The sequence below is a fragment of the Notothenia rossii genome (assembly GCF_949606895.1).
Source record: "Notothenia rossii genome assembly, chromosome: 1".
Lineage (NCBI taxonomy): Eukaryota > Metazoa > Chordata > Actinopteri > Perciformes > Nototheniidae > Notothenia > Notothenia rossii.
The window spans coordinates 36,543,121-36,561,656 of record NC_136912.1 but is presented as its reverse complement, the minus strand read 5'-3'; the positions used below and the strand labels follow the sequence as shown (position 1 = coordinate 36,561,656).

Sequence of the window (18,536 nt, the reverse complement as noted above, 5' to 3'; positions counted from 1 at the left end):
TGATATCAGAAAACTAGAAATGTATAACTCACCTGACACTGTGGTGTGCTATTCTCTTCATTCGAGTCTGTCATGTCCTGTAATGTCAACGACGGATGTGTAATAAGAACGTCAACAGCCTGATGGCAACCGAAAATCCCTCTCTCATCTCAGATACAAGATATGATTGGAGACGACCAGCCAATCACAATTGACCTTCTCGAGTTCTCCGATTGGTTGGTTTTGTGGCACATTTGTAACGCTGTGACAACTTGAGCGAGCACAGGCAAAGCTGAGCGCGCACAGGGTGGAGAGGTCGAGCGAGCGGGGGAGAGAGAGCGCGTGCAGCGGTCTGCTTGCGTACGGAGCAGGAGTTTTATGAAAGAAAATATATTTCTCTGTGCTCAAAAATGTTCAAGTGTGCGCTCAATCGCATTTTCTATGCGCAACATGTTTCATTGCGTGCTCAGGATAGAGGCACAAATATAACGCCATAGCTCTACGCCATCTATACATATGTGTGCTGATCCCTCTGACAATTCAATGTGTGCAGTGTTATCTGACAAGCCTTCTGTGAGATGAGAAGTTCAGAAAAAAAAAAAAGTTCAGTGCACATAGAAAAAAGCTGAAACCATCTGGCAATCTGCCATGTTTAGGGGAAAAAACGCAAAGGTGGTATGATGACCGGAAAAGACAAGTAGAATCTGTATCGGGTCTTTCTAACTGAGCCAATTGCCTGTTTGCACTTTCTCTTAACAAAAGCACAAACGTAATGATAGTGAATACATGGCAATGAAGGCTAATTGAGGAATGACATATACTTCTAAAAACATTTATTTTTCATATCACCAATGGATAAAAAGGATGTTTATTCTGAAAGGTTCCCTCTTAGTTACAAAACATCAAATATCACCTGACTGCAGTTGCCAACCCTTTCTGCAATAAAAATGAGTTCCTGTAAAACTTCACTGCATTGCCAGTTTCACAATAAATATATATATATATTTTAAACAGATTATGGTCGCATTTTTAAACACATTTTAAGTTAAAACACAAAAAACAATGGCAACAAAATTACCTGGTTTGTTTTAGTAAAAGATCACGGTTAGGATTTGAATATTTATTTGTGCTATACGCAACTTAAGTTTCATACGCAAGTTAACATAAAATATATCAGCGTGTTAACTTTTAATTTCACACGTTATATCTGACACGAACGATGGTTTCATGTGTGAAAGTCCTACGTTTTCAGAAAGGACATCTTGGTGCCAGGAAAACAACCTCCATCTCAACGTCAGCAAAACAAAGGAGCTGATTGTGGATTACAGGAAGGAGCAGAGAGAGGGACACGCCCCCATCGCCATCAATGGGACTACGGTGGAGAGAGTCAGCAGCTTCAGGTTCCTCTGTGTCCACATCACTGAGGACCTGACATCAGGGGCGGCGCCAGGGGGTAGCTTGTAGTTGCTTTAGCAACTACAACAATTGGCCTAGCAACGGCTTAGCAACCCCATTGTTTTGTTATGAAAAAAATGTATCTATATATATTTATACACATTCTCGCGAGATCTTTCAGGGGTCGTTGTAAGTTAAAGCGCAAACTATTACTTGTCTAATTCTCAGTATGTGAAGTGAACACGGATCGAAAATGGAAACATTTCTCACAAATCAAAGTAAACGACCACCCTGCTATCCACAAGGATCCAGATGTTAATTGTAATGAAAACCGGGAGGATTGGGACCACGAAGAACAGGTGCCCGCGCCAACTGACTCGCTGCACCCGCAGCAGCAGGACCAGCTAGCTGCTACCGCGAGCTGCAGTGGAACTAGTGGAACTAGCGTTGCTCCCCTCCACACCGTAATTGACATCAGCTGGATTGACCAAGACGTCCTATGCTTAGAAAATACCCGACCAAGAAGTACGGACTGCAAATGCGGTCATTCAATCGCCAATTGTACGAGCAATATACTTGGCTCGAGTACTCAGTGACTATGGACGGTGTATTTTGTTTTGCCTGCAGGCATTTTGCTCACGAAGGACGCCGGTTCCATAAAGAAACCACCTTTACCCATGACGGATTTAGCACCTGGGTTAAAGCTATGCAGTCATTCCTTACACATGATGTGAGCAGTGGACATAAATGTGCCATGGATGCATGGTCTGAATTTAAATTAAGGAAAGAGAGTGGCTCAAAAATCAGCAACGCACTCAGCGAGGGACATTCAAAAACTGTATGTGAAAACAGGGAATATATGTGGGCAGTTGTGGAAGCATTGCGTGTCAAACCATTGCACAACGAGGACATAGGGAGAGTGAAGCATCAAACAGGGGAAGACCCATTGGTGAGTGGCTCTGCCCCCCTTCTCACGTGTGTGTGTGTGTGTGTGTGTGTGTGTGTGTGTGTGTGTGTGTGTGTGTGTGTGTGTGTGTGTGTGTGTGTGTGTGTGTGTGTGTGTGTGTGTGTGTGTGTGTGTGTGTGTGTGTGTGTGTGTGTGTGTGTGTGTGTGTGTGTGTGTGTGTGTGTGGTTAAAACGGACTAAAACCACCAGACTCAGGGACAGTTTCAGGCAATAAGACTGTTAAACACCTGAACTGTTGAAACAACATCCACAATATTCATCTGGCTGCTACTTAAAAATTATTTAGAAATTATTTATCTATTTACCTATAATATCATATTTCAATAACTTGCATATAGACTCTTATTGCACTATTTAAACTATTTTCTTTTTATATTACGATTGACTTGCACTATATTTTTTCTGTTTATCCGTTTTTTGTGTTGCTCGGTTGGAGAAGCCTGTGACACAAGATTTTCATTTGCATAACTACACTGTAGCTATGTTCGTATGACTAAATGAAGAACCTTGAACCTTGTAGATTATGTGCTAGACTGTAGATTCAGATTTCATTTGAGTCATTTTACAGACCAACCCTGTCTCCTAAAAATGACGTTCCCCTAGAACTAAACTGCATTCTCAATTACATTTAGCTAGAAACGTATTTTCTCCCACGTTACGTTCGTTATGAACGTATCTCAAATACGTTTATTTTCTACATATCTTCTAGAAACATATGTTCTCCCACGTTACGTTTCTTATGAACGTATCTTTCTACATATCTTTGCCATTTATTGTCTTGCTTATAATAATGATAATAGTCATTTATAAATATCATTTTAGAGCACACATTTGAAATCAGTAGGCGAGGCTGTAATTTCGCCAGCTGTTACTCTCATGAGCGAGGCAGAAAATAGTAGTTTTAACATGCCAAAAAGCTGCTATGTCGTTTATTGCACCTCAAACATTAAAACAAATCCAGAGTTACGTGTTTCTGTAGTTCCTCGAAGAAAAAAGGACATTAAAAGAAGATCTCTGTGACGCCAGATGTGGTGTTGTTAATGCGATATGATATCCGAACAAAAATTCAGTTTAGGATGGCCGAAGACACTACACTACCCATAACCCCCAGCTATTGTTTGGGACTACAGTCCCGTTGACAAACCCCGTGATTAAACTTCAAGCTCTGGGATTGGATGTTGGAGTGGCAGTGCGCCAAGTTACGCCGAGCGTCAAGCTCTTTGAAATGGAACGAAACCACGGCAGACTATTCAAAACTGGACTCGAACGCCCCCACAGAACTACACATGCTGGCTATTGTGTTTCGCAACATGTTCTCTATGGCACGTCTCTACTGGGAATTGTAGTTTTAAAAGACGTTTTTGTTTTTCCCAAAATTAGAAGTTGACAGTATTAAACTGTGTACAGCCGTGGAGGTTTAGGCGATAAGAAACACATTGGTGTGTACAAATTTAAAACATGTAATTACTAAATGGGTGAAAATCGCTTGTATCCATAATGGGCAGCATTAATATATACCCACATGACAGCTCATTGTTACTTTGTAATTCTACTCCTCTACAAATTCAGAGGTTAACCACACAGCCAACACACTCTCACTCCATAATCGTCCAGGAGCGACGTTTGGTCAGGGTCCCGTGGCGTGCAGTTGTGACGCTCCTAGACTCCTTCAGCTTCATAAAGGGACGCAAATAGCTTTCAACTGATTGCAATGTATTCCCATCTGCGGCGGGATTTGACGCTCATGGAAGCACGGCATTCGTTTGTGTCGGCTGCCCTTAAAGGCAATGTGAGCGTCCATTCCCATTGGATAAAGGAGAATTTTACACCCAGAAGTAAGTATTCCCCTTACTGTCGATTAATTTTACAGTGATATCTGCACTACTCATCGACTAAAAAACACCAGATTATCCTTGTTAATTACACAACATTGATTGGTTTAAATTGTGTGCAATGTTTTTGTATTTTTCCCTTTCGCTTCAGAGAAACAAATATTTTTTCGGAGTAAAGGATGGCAGAAGACACTACACTACCCAGAATCCCCAGCTATCGTTTAGGACTACACCTTGTGCTCTGTTTGACAAACCCCGTGATTAGTTCTCAAGCTCTGTGATTGGTTGACCTCCAACTGCATTCCAAAAAACGTTTCGTAAAAGATAAAATCATACTTTATTCAGCAGTGCTTGCTTTACTCTTTGAAAGTCATCACATGAATGCATTGTAATAAATGGTTCGGCTGCATTAAATATATTACACATCTCTCGTAGTTCTTTATTTTTATTTATCTACAGAGCTCAGAATAGACCGGAAACTATTCTTTTACCGTTCAGTTTGAATTTCACAATAAAGTTAGTAGTAATATTTAGTTTTGATATTATTGTTTTTTATTAACTACTAGACCACTGGGTCATGTTAAGACCATCTTTTCTGTGTTGCTGTGGGTTTTTTCCATCGCTTTTGTATTATAAATATCAAAACAATAACTAAATATATCCGTCGTAAACTAAATCAGAAACAGCAGCATATTTTATTTTGTTAACACTGTAAACTTGACAGCTTTTTAACCCAAACCACCTACTGGTTAAAGCACGTTATTACACATTTAGAGTAATGCAATGCAGGTAGATTGTGTTGCTTTTTAATGACTGTTTAAAATGCCTTTTTCTTAATGTCTTTTATTATTATTAACTACTTGTTACTTGTTGCTAGGGACGCTGCTATCGATATTGTGTTTCGCAACATGTTCTCTATCTATGGCACGTCTCTACTGGGAGTTGTAGTTTTAAAAGACGTTTTCGTATTTCCCATAATAAGAAGTTGCCAGTATACTGTGTATATCCCTGGAGGTTTAGGGGATAGGAAACACTCAAATTTAAAACATATCATTAATAAATGGGTGAAAATTGCTTGTGCCCATAATGGGCAGCATTAATATATATACCCACATGCCAGCTAAGGTCAGAAGAGCTTTATTTAACAGCTGGTCTTATGTTTGCGACCCCTCCTGTTGTTAATTGATAACATTACATTAATTGATAAGCTTAAAACATGTACTTGTCAAGGTTCAGAGGCAAATTTTGCAAATATGGCAGTAGCCATCGATCATCTTAAGATAAGATATACTTTATTGATCCCAAGTTGGAAACATTTGCGTTACATCAGCATGTGTAACAGTTGTAAATATGCATTGGTGTTTATTTGTAAATCATTTAGTATAATCACACAAATTCTGTGTTTTATATTTAATAATTCTATGTTCTTTATTTATTGATTGTTCAATACCTGACAAGGCCGGAGATAAAATATCTATATACATCCTATAAGAGTATAATACATATGTGTAATATCAGTTAAAATAAGTGCTTCAACATATTTAACATTGCTGGAGGTATGCACAAATATTGATAGATGTCTTGTAATGCACTATTGAGGAACCTGCGACCCAAGTTTTTCATTCATTGCATAACTACACCGTTTGTGAATATGATATGTCAATAAACCTTAGAAAATCTTGAAATCTTGAAAGGGATGTGCAAAATAGTCATTATATACAGTCTTTAATTAACTACGAGTAATGAATATACTTTATAGGGATCCTATTAATATCTAATAATAAAAATAATGAAATTCAATAACATGCTTTAACCACCAGGTGTCTCTTTCTATCAGCTGTGCACCTTTATGGTGTAAATACAGCCTATCTACCAATTGGATCAAATATAAAAGTCAGCCGAATTAGTGTTCATCCTGCAAAGAGACGTATTGTGTGAAAAGAAATGTAAGATGTTGTTTAATTGCTGATATATTTATGATCCACGTCACGTTTTCATTGTTGGCGGCAGTTCCTCATGTTTGTCTAGAAGTCTTCTCATCAGGGCTCTATAAATAGATAACTACGGCAGATATGTAATATTTAATGCAGCTGAGCCGTGTATTACAATGCCGTTATGCGATGACTTTCAAAGAGAAAAGCAAGCACACTCGGAATAAAGTATTATTATTTATTTTTTTAAATGTTTTCGGTCTATTTGTTAATGACGATGTGATGTGATGTGAGACTGGAATTGCACAGGGGAAAATAACGTATCTTTAGATGCGGATTTTGTTAAACTAATACGTTTGCGCTGTGGACCAATACATCGACGGGAAAGGGGGTAGCAATAAAGATAACACCATTAAACAGTTACACAACATAACAGAAATAATATCGATAGCAGGGTCCCTAGCAACCACCTTGGTAACAATGAAAACGTTCTATGGACGCAATTTCCTGAAGTAATCTTCGTAATAACTAGCAAACTAAAGATCATGTACATCCACTGCACACATAATCTGAAATAACAACTCTCGCATATATTATTATATATTTTTCGCATCAAAATGACATCAAAACGCATTTTAATGGCCAAACTAACTCTAAAATAGGCATTTTACACCAAGATTAAAACGAAGTTCGGCCATGTTATTTTTTTCTGCTCGGAGAAATTTGAAGATCACGTGACATAGACCCCAGCCATTGGAATGGTGAAAAAAAACGGGGTTTTTCAAACAGAGCACAAGGTGTAGTCCTAAACAATAGCTGGGGATTCTGGGTAGTGGAGTGTCTTCTGCCATCCTTTACTCCGAAAAAATATTCGTTTCTCCGAATCGAAGGGGAAAAATACAAAAGCATTGCACACAATTTAAACCAATCAATGTTGTGTAATTAACAAGGATAATCTGGTGTTTTTTAGTCGATGAGTAGTGCAGATATCACTGTAAAATCAATCGACAGTAAGGGGAATACTTACTTCCGGGTGTACAATTCTCCGTTATCCAATGGGAATGGACGCTCACATTGCCTTTAAGAGCAGCCGACACAAACGAATGCCGTGCTTCCATGAGCGTCAAATCCCGCCGCAGATGGGAATACATTGCAATCAGTTGAAAGCTATTTGCATCCCTTTATGAAGCTGAAGGAGCCTAGGAGCGTCACAACTGCACGCCACGGGACCCTGACCAAACGTCGCTCCTGGACGATTATGGAGTGAGAGTGTGTTGACACAGCACACTAATGGACACTTATGTATGTATAACATCTGAAGATGTCTAGTTTAATTCATGTTTTTACAGGATATTGCTATACTATTTCTCATGTTTTACTTCTACACATTAATATCTAATTTGTAAAGCATCACAGACAGAAAGGTATATCAGTCATTTAATGGTAAGCTATTGAAATTGTGATTCCATAGATGTGCCTGCCATCACCCAAATCCCCTGACTATTCTCTCAACTCAGTATTTACATTCTTATATTCAAAGAAAGTCAGTAATATCTTTAAAAACTCCTTTTCTATCAGCTGTACACCGTTATGGTATATAACCTACCAATTGGATCAAATATAAAAGTCAGCCAAATTACTATTGATACTGCAAAGAGACGTATTGTGTGAAAAGAAATGCAAGATGTTGTTTAATTGTTGATATGATCCACGTCACGTTTTCAGACTTGGCGGCAGTTCTTCCCGTTTGTCTAGAAGTCTTCTCATCAGGGCTCTATAAATAAAGAACTATGACAGATGTGTAATATTTAATGCAGCTGGGCCGTGTATTACAATGCAGTTATCTGATGACTTCCAAAGAGAAAAGCAAGCCCGGAATAAAGTATTTTGTTTTTTTTTAAATGTTTTCGGATATCATATCGCATTAACATCATATCCCAACATGCATTGCGGCTAAAACATCCAATCAACGAGCTTCAAGCTGAGGATCTTGGGTAATCTGTTCAGTGGGTTTGTGGTGTGTATCGCTCGAAATGTCCCTTATACTGTAGGCCTAAGTCTGTTTCCGGTGACTATCAGTTGGTTACATTGTAATGAACCTATTCAATTTTGTGCCATTTTACATGTGCTAACCTCCATGGAAAACATATTTTCAGCCTGCGAAAAAAAAGATGTAATTATATTAAGGTTTAACGGTATGCATTATTACAGATGTAACTGCCTTGATTGACAGGCGGGGGCCGTCTCAGGTCACTAGCAGCCAGCTCTGACCGGAGCCCACCTCAATTCCACATACGCTCAGACCAATTGGATGGCCAAGAGTTAGTCACGGGAAGAAATTGTTGATCTGTTTCGACAGTGATATATCTTTAAAATATTCAACTTTCATAATGAACAATTAGCGGGAAGCTGGCATTAGTTGTTCTATTGTTCACAGAATGATTTATTAAGACAACTATTGTCTAGGTGAGATTTAAAGACACAAGACAGAAGGAAAAAAAGGTAGAACAAATATGTAAATGTTAAGGTTCCAAATGAATTGACACAACAGTAATCAGAGTAGGCCGCCATGTCCTGTATAACTTCTGTACTAATAAAAGTTACAAACAAAAAAACAAAAAAAACAACAGCATGCTCATATCTCAACTTTTATTCACTTGCTCTATTCAACCTAAAATAAACTGTGAAAAAAATCCCTATAACTCATTCACAACATAAAATAACTCATAGTGGACAGGGGACATACAATTTGCCCGCTAAGTAATTCAAATGATTTGGACCTGGATTAGCATGTACACAGTCGTTTGTCAGCAAAAATACATCCTGTTCCTCAAGTGCAGTCTCTGCAGTGACGCCAGTCTTAACCGACTGTCTTGTCCTCTCACTGGTTTTAAGCTTTAATCCCCATTTACATCGCAATCAATCTCTTCTCTCTTTTATGAAATCCATCAATCCATCTCTCATCCCAGCCCTCCCTTTCTTCAGCTTCTCATCATTCACTCCATCTGTTGCGGAGTGTATGGATAACTCAACTGCACTATGAGGACTGGAGGGTTTAAACAGGGGAAATTGAGGAAGAGAAAAAAACGTGTTCAAAGTGGAGATGATGTTTTTTTAGTCGCGCAAATTGACCGCCTTGTTCCCTTTCATGCTTTTAGCTCATGCAAGCCAAATACTCAAGTTTACAATTTTCAATACACTATGTCAGATAGATTCAGACAAAAGTACAAATGCAGGCTTCTAGTCTGTAACTCACAATTCGTTGTTTTGAGTGTACAATGACAACTGAGAATGAGAAGTGTATAAGATATTCTAAATGTTAAGTGCCTGAATAAAGCTTTAATGTTAAGCATTTCCTGTTAGCTAGCTTTCTACTTAGCATTACTTTAACGATCAAGCAGCATATCAGTATGTTAATATGACAGATTACGCTAAAATGTGTTCATGAATCCACGTACACGACTAGAACATTCACCCTGTAGCATTTCTACTTTTATGGATGCTACAAGCCTTTTCTTGAGAACGCTTGAAAGTATTTATTTGAATATTCAATGTTTTAAACAACACAGTTTCAATTCGTTTGAAAAGGCTTGTAGCATCCCAAAGCAGAAAAATTGTTAGAAGTGATTGAAGTAAAACATTTGTGCGTAACCTTTTACCCCGCGTAATAATATACGCTGCTTGATAGTTAAAGTAACGCTAAGTAGCAAGCTAGTTACTAGTTAATCCCTTAATCAAAATGAAAACATTTTTTTTTCTCCAATAAAACCACAAACCTTAAATTACAAGTGAGACTGACCGTTGAGCGGCCCGACCAAGTAAGGAGGCAGATGCAGAACGTCCAAAAATATAACCCGACGTGGGCATTTATTAAAACATGAACACATTACACACACAGCCTCAATCCTGTGGCTGTTCACGCGAGCCCAGCCTGCAGCCACCAGGATCTCACACACCCTACCACTCTCCACAGACAGGGAAAACAGAGCCTAAATACCCACACACCAATCAGCACAACAAGACACAGGTGAGGGGGGAGCAATTAGACACAGGTGAGGGGGGAGGAGACAACCCAGGGCCCCAGGTGCACAGTATCATCAGCCACAGACATTAAACAGATTATTTGCACCCTGATTATTCTCAACCGCTGTCATCCTTATCCCAGCATCCAGATGATATCTCAATAAATACAGCTTAATCAGTTAAAAGAACACTACTTCAATAATTTGTATAAATTATGTGCAAATACGCAATGTTAAATGTACTGTGCAATCACGCTAATAAAGTGCAATATCACCCGGCCCAAAGCCATCAGTCCATAGTGACGAAGTCGTCACATTTCCTTCCTCCTCTCCCCAGGAAGCACAGTGTCTTACCGTCTCCGTTTCGGGACCACCAGTCAGCCACCCGGTTTCAACGCCACCTCCTCCGCCACCTTCAGCGGGGCCAGTGAAGCCGTTATCCGGAAGCTGTTTGTCTGCCTCTATTCCCACCCAGGTTCTGTCGACTCCTTGGGGGTCCGTTAGCTCGTCCGTTAGCTTCTCCTCCTTGTCTCAGTTAGCTTGTCCGTTAGCTTCTCCTCCTCGTCTCCGTTAGCTCGTCCGTTAGCTCGTCCGTTAGCTTCTCCTCCTTGTCTCTCGTCTCCTGCTGCCTCAGCAGCCGTGGCCCCCTGGTCAGTTCCAGGCCTAGCCACCCTCAGCCGCGGTTCCTCTCCTTGGTCCCTCTTCTTTCCTCTCGTCATTGTCACCTCCTCACTTGGTCGAATCCCACTTCTGACACCATTTGTGAGACTGACCGTTGAGCGGCCCGACCAAGCAAGGAGGCAGAGGCAGAACGTAGTGATGGGACGAGCAACACTGGTGCGTCAGCACTGTGCCGAGAGCCCAAGAGTGAAACCCCGTATTGGTGCGTGTATTGCTTTAAGAACTAATCACGTGACCGATACAGGAAGTGTATCGGTTGAATTTGTTGCGCCAAAGTGTGTTTATAAAGGTATCAAACTGCATCAACATGTCACGGGTTTGTTGGATGGAGTTTTGCTGTTGCGTTATAATGGATCGTTCAAGGAAGTTTTCCCCAGTGTGGAATAATTTTGATCTTCTGACGCCAAACAAGGTAAATCTTTTTCTCCTTTGAGCACTGTTTACTGTTAGTTTTTCCATTATATACCATATGTTTTTTGGGTGGCGCATTGCATTCACTTTGTCGTCACAACGTCACCTGTGATACATATGATAGTCAGTGAAATAGCCTTACAGTTGCTTTATTCATATTATCTTGTTATTACGAGATCCTGATAGATACCCTATGTCATTGTCATTTTTCTTTGACAAGTGAATGCAGTGTGCCACCTTAGTTTTTACTCTGTTCTGGTAAGTGGTTTGAATAGTTTTCTGATAAATTAAATTTTTATGTCATTGTAGGTGAAGTGTCGGCTCTGTTCTACGGAGCTATCTTACATCAATAAGAGCACTTCATCAATGCTGAGGCATTATAGAGCTCGGCATGGTGGCGATGAAGAATCAGCAGATACCCGTGAGAATACCCAGGTATGTTGACATGTTCTCCTTATTAACTTTACAGCCCTGGTGGTCTAGTGGGTAAGATTCAGAGTTCACTCCCCAGTGACCTCGGTTCAATTCCCGAGCAGGGAAGTTTTCCTCTATTGCATTTCTCTGCTAGATTAACATTGTTTGTAAAAAAAAATAATACAGACCTTAAATAAGCTTTTAACGAAATATTTCCTTTTGGCTTGCAGTTCCTAAGCAAGCAGTGGATGAGGCAGTGGTCAACATGATCATCAAAGACTGTCAGCCACTCAGCTTGGTTGAAAATGAGGGATTCAGGGAGCTCTTGAAGCTCATCATACCCTCGTATGTTCTACCAAGCAGGAAGGTATGTTTAAGAAAGGTTATTATTATGTTTTTGTACTATATAACTATATTTTGGTATAAGAATATTTGTATGGTTATTTTCAGACCATCAAGGATTTGGTGAGCCAGAGGTATGAGAAGGAAAAGGAGAAAACAAAAAAGGACCTCCAGAGCACCGTTGCTGTTAGTTTAACAGCTGATATGTGGACATCCATGAATATGGAGGCATATCTAGCGGTTACTTGCCACTATGTGGACAAAGAAAGCCATGAACTCCATACGTCAGTCTTGGGAGTGCAGCATTTTCCTGAAAAACACACTGCTGAAAACATGGCCACAGTTAAAAAGAGCCTCATGGAGGAGTGGGGCATAGCTGCAAAGGTCAGGTGTCTTGTCACTGATGCAGCAGCAAACATGATTTCATGTGCTCGGATGCTGCAAATACGCCATACCATTTGTATAGCCCATACCATGAATTTAATGGTGAGGAAATCATGTGATCAGGTCGAAACACTTACAGAAATACGCAACAAAACACGACAAATAGTGACGTACTTTCGATCGAGCACTACTGCCAAAGAGAAGCTCACTCAAATACAGCAGCAGCTGGGAACACCGGTCCATAAATTAATCAATGAGGTGCCAACAAGATGGAACAGCACCTACCACATGTTTGAAAGAATGGCTGAGCAGAAGGAGTCAGTCTGGGTGTCACTGGCCTCATTAAAAAGGGACATCACTCCACTGACTACGGAAGACTGTGAAACCATTGAAGAGATGCTCAGGGTGCTTGCTCCTTTTGACCAAGCAACAACTGAACTGTCTGAGGAAAAAAGAGTCTCTGGGTCAAAGGTTATTCCCATGCTGAAAATGGTCCACGTTGAGCTTCACCGTCAAGCGTCAACGGTGAGAAAAACAGCTGCTAAACAGCTTGCAGAAAATCTGAGAAAGCGGCTAACAGAATGCATCTCTAGCATGGAATCACTCAGTGTGATGACATTGGCAACACTTTTGGATCCTAGGTTCAAAACAATTGGATTCGTCAGCTCACTGAAGGCAACTGAAGCTGTCAAAAGACTGAAGTTGGAGTGTGCTGACCAAATGAGGAGCCAAGAGCCTGACCCAGCAGAAGAAGGGCCTAGCTCTTCACATGGATCAGAACCCAGTTCAGGTATGAAAACACATTTCTTTCTGTTTATTTGTATATTTCTGTGGCACTTTGTCATGTGATAATATACTTGTGATTATTATTATTATATTTTTTTTAGGGCACAATCTCTGGGAAACATTTGACATGGAGGTTGAGGAGAACAAGAGGACCTCTAATGCCACAGCTGATTCGATACTAGAAGTCCAACGCTACCTGGCAGAAAGCAACTGACCCAGAAAACAAGACCCATTGCAATATTGGAAGAGCAACAAAAGAGCGTATCCACACCTTCATGAACTTGCACTGAAATGTCTCTGCTCACCATGTTCATCTGTGCCGTGTGAGAGAGTATTTTCTAAGGCGGGGGAACTGGTATCAAAGAGGAGAAATCGCCTTGGAGCAAAGACACTACAAAAGCTGTTGCTCCTCAATAAAAATGCATAAACAAATCACTTCTTTTCTCAAGTATTTTATTTCATATGATTGAACAGTTAAGTTAACAAAATTGTGTACATAAGTCACAAATTGTAACTCTGAATTGTAACTCAAATTTGCTAAATTTTACATACCAACTCAGTTTAGCATTTACACAAACAAGGAATTTCTTTACCTGCAATGATTTTCTAACAACTGCAGGGGGCACTATTGGGTGACCGGCGCAGTATCAATACAGTGCCGACACAGTTTGTATAGTGTGTCAATACACTCCTTGAGGTATCATTATCCCATCACTAGCAGAACGTCCAAAAATATAACCCGACTTGGGCATTTATTAAAACATGAACACATTACACACACAGCCTCAATCCTGCTGCTGTTCACGCGAGCCCAGCCTGCAGCCACCAGGATCTCACACACCCTACCACTCTCCACAGACAGGGAAAACAGAGCCTAAATACCCACACACCAATCAGCACAACAAGACACAGGTGAGGGGTAGCAATTAGACACAGGTGAGGGGAAGCAATTAAACACAGGTGAGGGGGGAGGAGACAACCCAGGGCCCCAGGTGCACACAATCATCAGCCACAGACATTAAACATATTATTTGCACCCTGATTACTCTCAACCGCTGTCATCCTTATCCCAGCATCCAGATGACATCTCAATAAATACGGCTTAATCAGTTAAAAGAACACTACTTCAATAATTTGTATAAATTATGTGCAAATACGCAATGTTAACTGTACTGTGCAATCACGCTAATAAAGTGCAATATCACTCGGCCCAAAGCCATCAGTCCATAGTGACGAAGTCGTCACACTGCTTGATAGTTAAAGTAACGTTAAGTAGCAAGCTAGTTACTAGTTAGTTAGGCTAGTTAATCCCTTAATCAAAATGAAAACATATTTTTTTATTTTCTCCAATAAAACCACAAACCTTAAATTACAAGAACACTCTATGAACCATCAAATCAACCACATCTAAAAAAAATCTAACAAGACTCAACCATTACTGTAGCTGTTTCTCTTTAGGCAGGGTCCATCTAAATACACATTCAGACTTTTTTTACAACCCAGAACACTTTTTAAGGAATATGCAGAGGCATAAAGAAGAAGGAAACGTTACCTCTTTGGCAAAATAGTGGACTTTTATTATCAAATGAGAGTAAGTTCTGTCAAAGTGTTTGGATAGATTCTCTGCAAAATTTGCTTTCATGGTCCCATGGGAGGTCATGGGTGAGGCTGTAACACATTATAGATTATTGCGATTTCGTTTAATCAGTAAATCCGACTGAAGGGGGGGTGATCAGAAACAGGTTGTAGAACTAAGCGTTGAGTACAACACACTCTCACTCCATAATCGTCCAGGAGCGACGTTTGGTCAGGGTCCCGTGGCGTGCAGTTGTGACGCTCCTAGGCTCCTTCAGCTTCATAAAGGGACGCAAATAGCTTACAACTGATTGCAATGTATTCCCATCTGCGGCGGGATTTGACGCTCATGGAAGCACGGCATTCGTTTGTGTCGGCTGCTCTTAAAGGCAATGTGAGCGTCCATTCCCATTGGATAACGGAGAATTGTACACCCGGAAGTAAGTATTCCCCTTACTGTCGATTGATTTTACAGTGATATCTGCACTACTCATCGACTAAAAAACACCAGATTATCCTTGTTAATTACACAACATTGATTGGTTTAAATTGTGTGCAATGCTTTTGTATCTTTCCCCTTCGATTCAGAGAAACAAATATTTTTTCTGAGTAAAGGATGGCAGAAGACACTCCACTACCCAGAATCCCCAGCTATTGTTTAGGACTACACCTTGTGCTCTGTTTGACAAACCCCGTTTTCTTTCACCATTCATTCCAATGGCTATGTCACATGATCTTCAAATTTCTCCCTGCAGAAAAAAAAACCATGGCCGAACTTCGTTTTATTCTCGGTGGAAAATGCCTATTTTAAAGTTAGTTTGGCCATTAAAATGCGTTTTGATGTCATTTGATGCGAGAAATATGAGTTGTTATTTCAGATTATGTGTGCAGTGGATGTACATGATCTTTAGTTTGCTAGTTATTATGAAGATTACTTCAGGAAATTGCGTCCATAGAACGTTTTCATCGTTACCAAGGTGGTTGCTAGGGACGCTGCTATCGATATTATTTCTGTTATGTTGTGTAACTGTTTAATGGTGTTATCTTTATTGCTACCCCCTTCCCCGTCAATATGGGGTTGGTTGGTCCACAGCGCAAACGTATTAGTTTAACAAAATCTGCATCTAAAGATACTTTATTTTCCCCTGTGCAATTCCAGTCTCACATCTCACATCACATCGTCATTAACAAATAGACCGAAAACATTTAAAAAAATAAAAATAATACTTTATTCCGAGTGTGCTTGCTTTTTTCTTTGAAAGTCATCACATAACGGCATTGTAATACACGGTTCGGCTGCATTAAATATTACATATCTGCCGTAGTTCTCTATTTATAGAGCCCTGATGAGAAGACTTCTAGACAAACATGAGGAACTGCCGCCAACACTGAAAACGTGACGTGGATCATAAATATATCAGCAATTAAACAACATCTTACATTTCTTTTCACACAATACGTCTCTTTGCAGGATCAACACTAATTCGGCTGACTTGTATATTTGATCCAATTGGTAGATAGGCTGTATTTACACCATAAAGGTGCACTCCTGATAGAAAGGGACACCTGGTGGTTAAAGCATGTTATTGAATTGCATTATTTTTATTATTAGATATTAGGATCCCTATAAAGTATATTCATTACTCGTTATTCTCTACTAATAGTTAATTAAAGACTGTATATAATGACTATTTTGCAAATCCCTTTCAAGATTTCAAGATTTTCTAAGGTTTATTGACATACACAAACGGTGTAGTTATGCAATGAATGAAAAACTTGGGTCGCAGGTTCCTCAATAGTGCATTACAAGACATCTATCAATATTTGTGCATACCTCCAGCAATGTTAACTATGTTGAAGCACTAATTTTAACTGATATTATACACATGTATTATACTCTTATAGGATGTATATAGATATTTCATCTCCGGCCTTGTCAGGTATTGAACAATCAATAAATAAAGAACACAGAATTATTAAATATAAAACACAGAATTTGTGTGATTACTGTATACTAAATGATTTACAAATAAACAACACTGCATATTTACAACTGTTACACATGCTGATGTAACGCAAATGTTTCCAACTTGGGATCAATAGGTATATCTTATCTTAAATTTTTTTGCCTCTGAACCTTGAAAAGTGCATGTTTTAGGCTTATCAATTAATGTAATGTAATGTAATGTTATCAATTAACAACAGGAGGGGTCACAAAGATAAGACCAGCTGTTAAATAAATTAATTATATGTTTTAAATTTGAGTGTTTCCTATCCCCTAAACCTCCAGGGATGTACACAGTATACTGGCAACTTCTTATTATGGGAAATACGAAAACGTCTTTTAAAACTACAACTCCCAGTAGAGACGTGCCATAGATAGAGAACATTTTGCTAAACACAATATCGATAGCAGCGTCCCTAGCAACAAGTAACAAGTAGTTAAAGAGCAACTTCCAGGTTAAAGACACCTGTGAATAAATGTGAAGGAAAATGATGAATACACTAGATTTTCAAAAAAATATACAGAAATATACACTACAGTGACATCTGGCGTCGTTTTTGTAAGAAATGTTCACTTCCGCATAAAAAAGCCTCGGCACGTGACCTCCCGCGTGTGACGTAACACGGGGGACAGAAGGGGGAGAGCGGCCGGTGTAACGTATTAATAAACATGGATCCCAATGCTAGTTTCGACACAGAAGACACAGAAGAAGTTGAACATGAATATTCGAAAGCATATGACGGACCACAACCTTATAATTATGAGCCTGCTTGGCGTCCAAGAGACCAGGAGCAGCCAAGGATTAGAAGAAATAACGGCCATCGGAGAGAAATTGAGCTGTGGTGTGAGGAGAACCAGTGGAGAACTGGGCAGCTATCTTGGTGAGTGACCGGCGTTAGCTACAGAATGTTAGCTAACGTCACATCACAACATTGTAAAGTTAGCTATCATATATCAGGCTATAACTAAAGTAGCATTGATAATATAGTAACGTTACTGGCAGGACTGTTGATACTGACCCATAACAGAAACTAATGCGCAAGTATCAGCCGTATCTCGCGTTACCTAATGCAAATCCACACTACGTCTTACGGTGCTGTGTACCGGAGGGGAGGGAGAGAGCAGCGAAGGGGGGGAGAGAGATGTAATACGGTTTCCTGATAAACTTTTTGCTTTGTAGGTGCTTGTGTGGGGAATGCCAGCACATGACCTCAGCTCTGGAGAGCATGTGCTGCAGGGAGGTGGATCCCTTCTGGGCCCTGGTGGAGAACCTCACCCCTAGACCAGACATAACATGCCTGACACTGCACCCAGGCTTTGAAGCATGCTGTCTGAATCCCTTTGTGCTACAGATAGCTTACATGAACTTCAGGCAGGAGCATGGCCCGCTTCAGGCCAGCAGACATGAGTATGTTTAGATTACAATTAAAAAGATAAATAATATTAAAGATAATACAGTTGCTATTGACCCCGAGTGTTTAGCAGGTTTCAAAACCCAGAACCTGTAGATTATATACTATATAACACTTGTTGATGATGTTAACAAGGCTACCAAGTTTACCTGTAGATATTGTGTCCCTATGCCCAGGCAATACCGCTACACAGCTTACAGGCAGGTCATCCGCTGGGCCTATGGAGTTCTAGGCAGGCACATTAGGAAGCCCTTACCCTCATGTGTTGTGTCTGCCATCAGAAGACAGTTCCCAGAAGAAGGAGGAGGAATTTACAAAGGTTTTGAGTGGCCTCATTTTGGTGACGATCAATACAATTAATCACAATCATAGTGTGTTCGCACAATGTGTTCACATACAC

At 40.0% G+C, this 18,536-nt stretch overlaps 2 protein-coding genes and 1 long non-coding RNA gene across 4 annotated transcripts in view; 2 read left to right on the top strand and 1 right to left on the bottom strand.

Annotated features, from left to right (window-relative positions):
- The window catches only part of LOC307033157 (calcium-binding protein 2-like), a gene marked incomplete at its 5' end in the record, with an annotated part of 148,282 nt that overhangs the window by 26,410 nt on the left and 103,336 nt on the right, over positions 1-18,536 (bottom strand). The gene's annotated exons all lie outside the window — the stretch shown is intronic.
- LOC307033170 lies at positions 1,386-18,535 on the top strand. Its single transcript, XR_013806405.1, has 3 exons — positions 1,386-2,323; positions 17,905-18,132; positions 18,313-18,535. It is a non-coding gene; the product is annotated as an uncharacterized lncRNA (long non-coding RNA).
- LOC307033140 (E3 SUMO-protein ligase ZBED1-like) lies at positions 7,388-13,579 on the top strand. 2 transcript variants are annotated; one of them, XM_079671477.1, is made up of 5 exons: positions 7,388-11,219; positions 11,528-11,653; positions 11,863-11,999; positions 12,083-13,148; positions 13,246-13,579. In XM_079671477.1, exons 3-5 carry the CDS (start codon positions 11,898-11,900, stop codon positions 13,356-13,358), a joined length of 1,281 nt encoding a protein of 426 aa, XP_079527603.1. In that variant the 5' UTR covers positions 7,388-11,219; positions 11,528-11,653; positions 11,863-11,897; the 3' UTR covers positions 13,359-13,579. The 2 variants fall into 2 exon arrangements, with proteins under 2 accessions (XP_079527603.1, XP_079527604.1); XM_079671478.1 differs by lacking the exons at positions 7,388-11,219; positions 11,528-11,653 and having other exon boundaries at positions 11,804-11,999.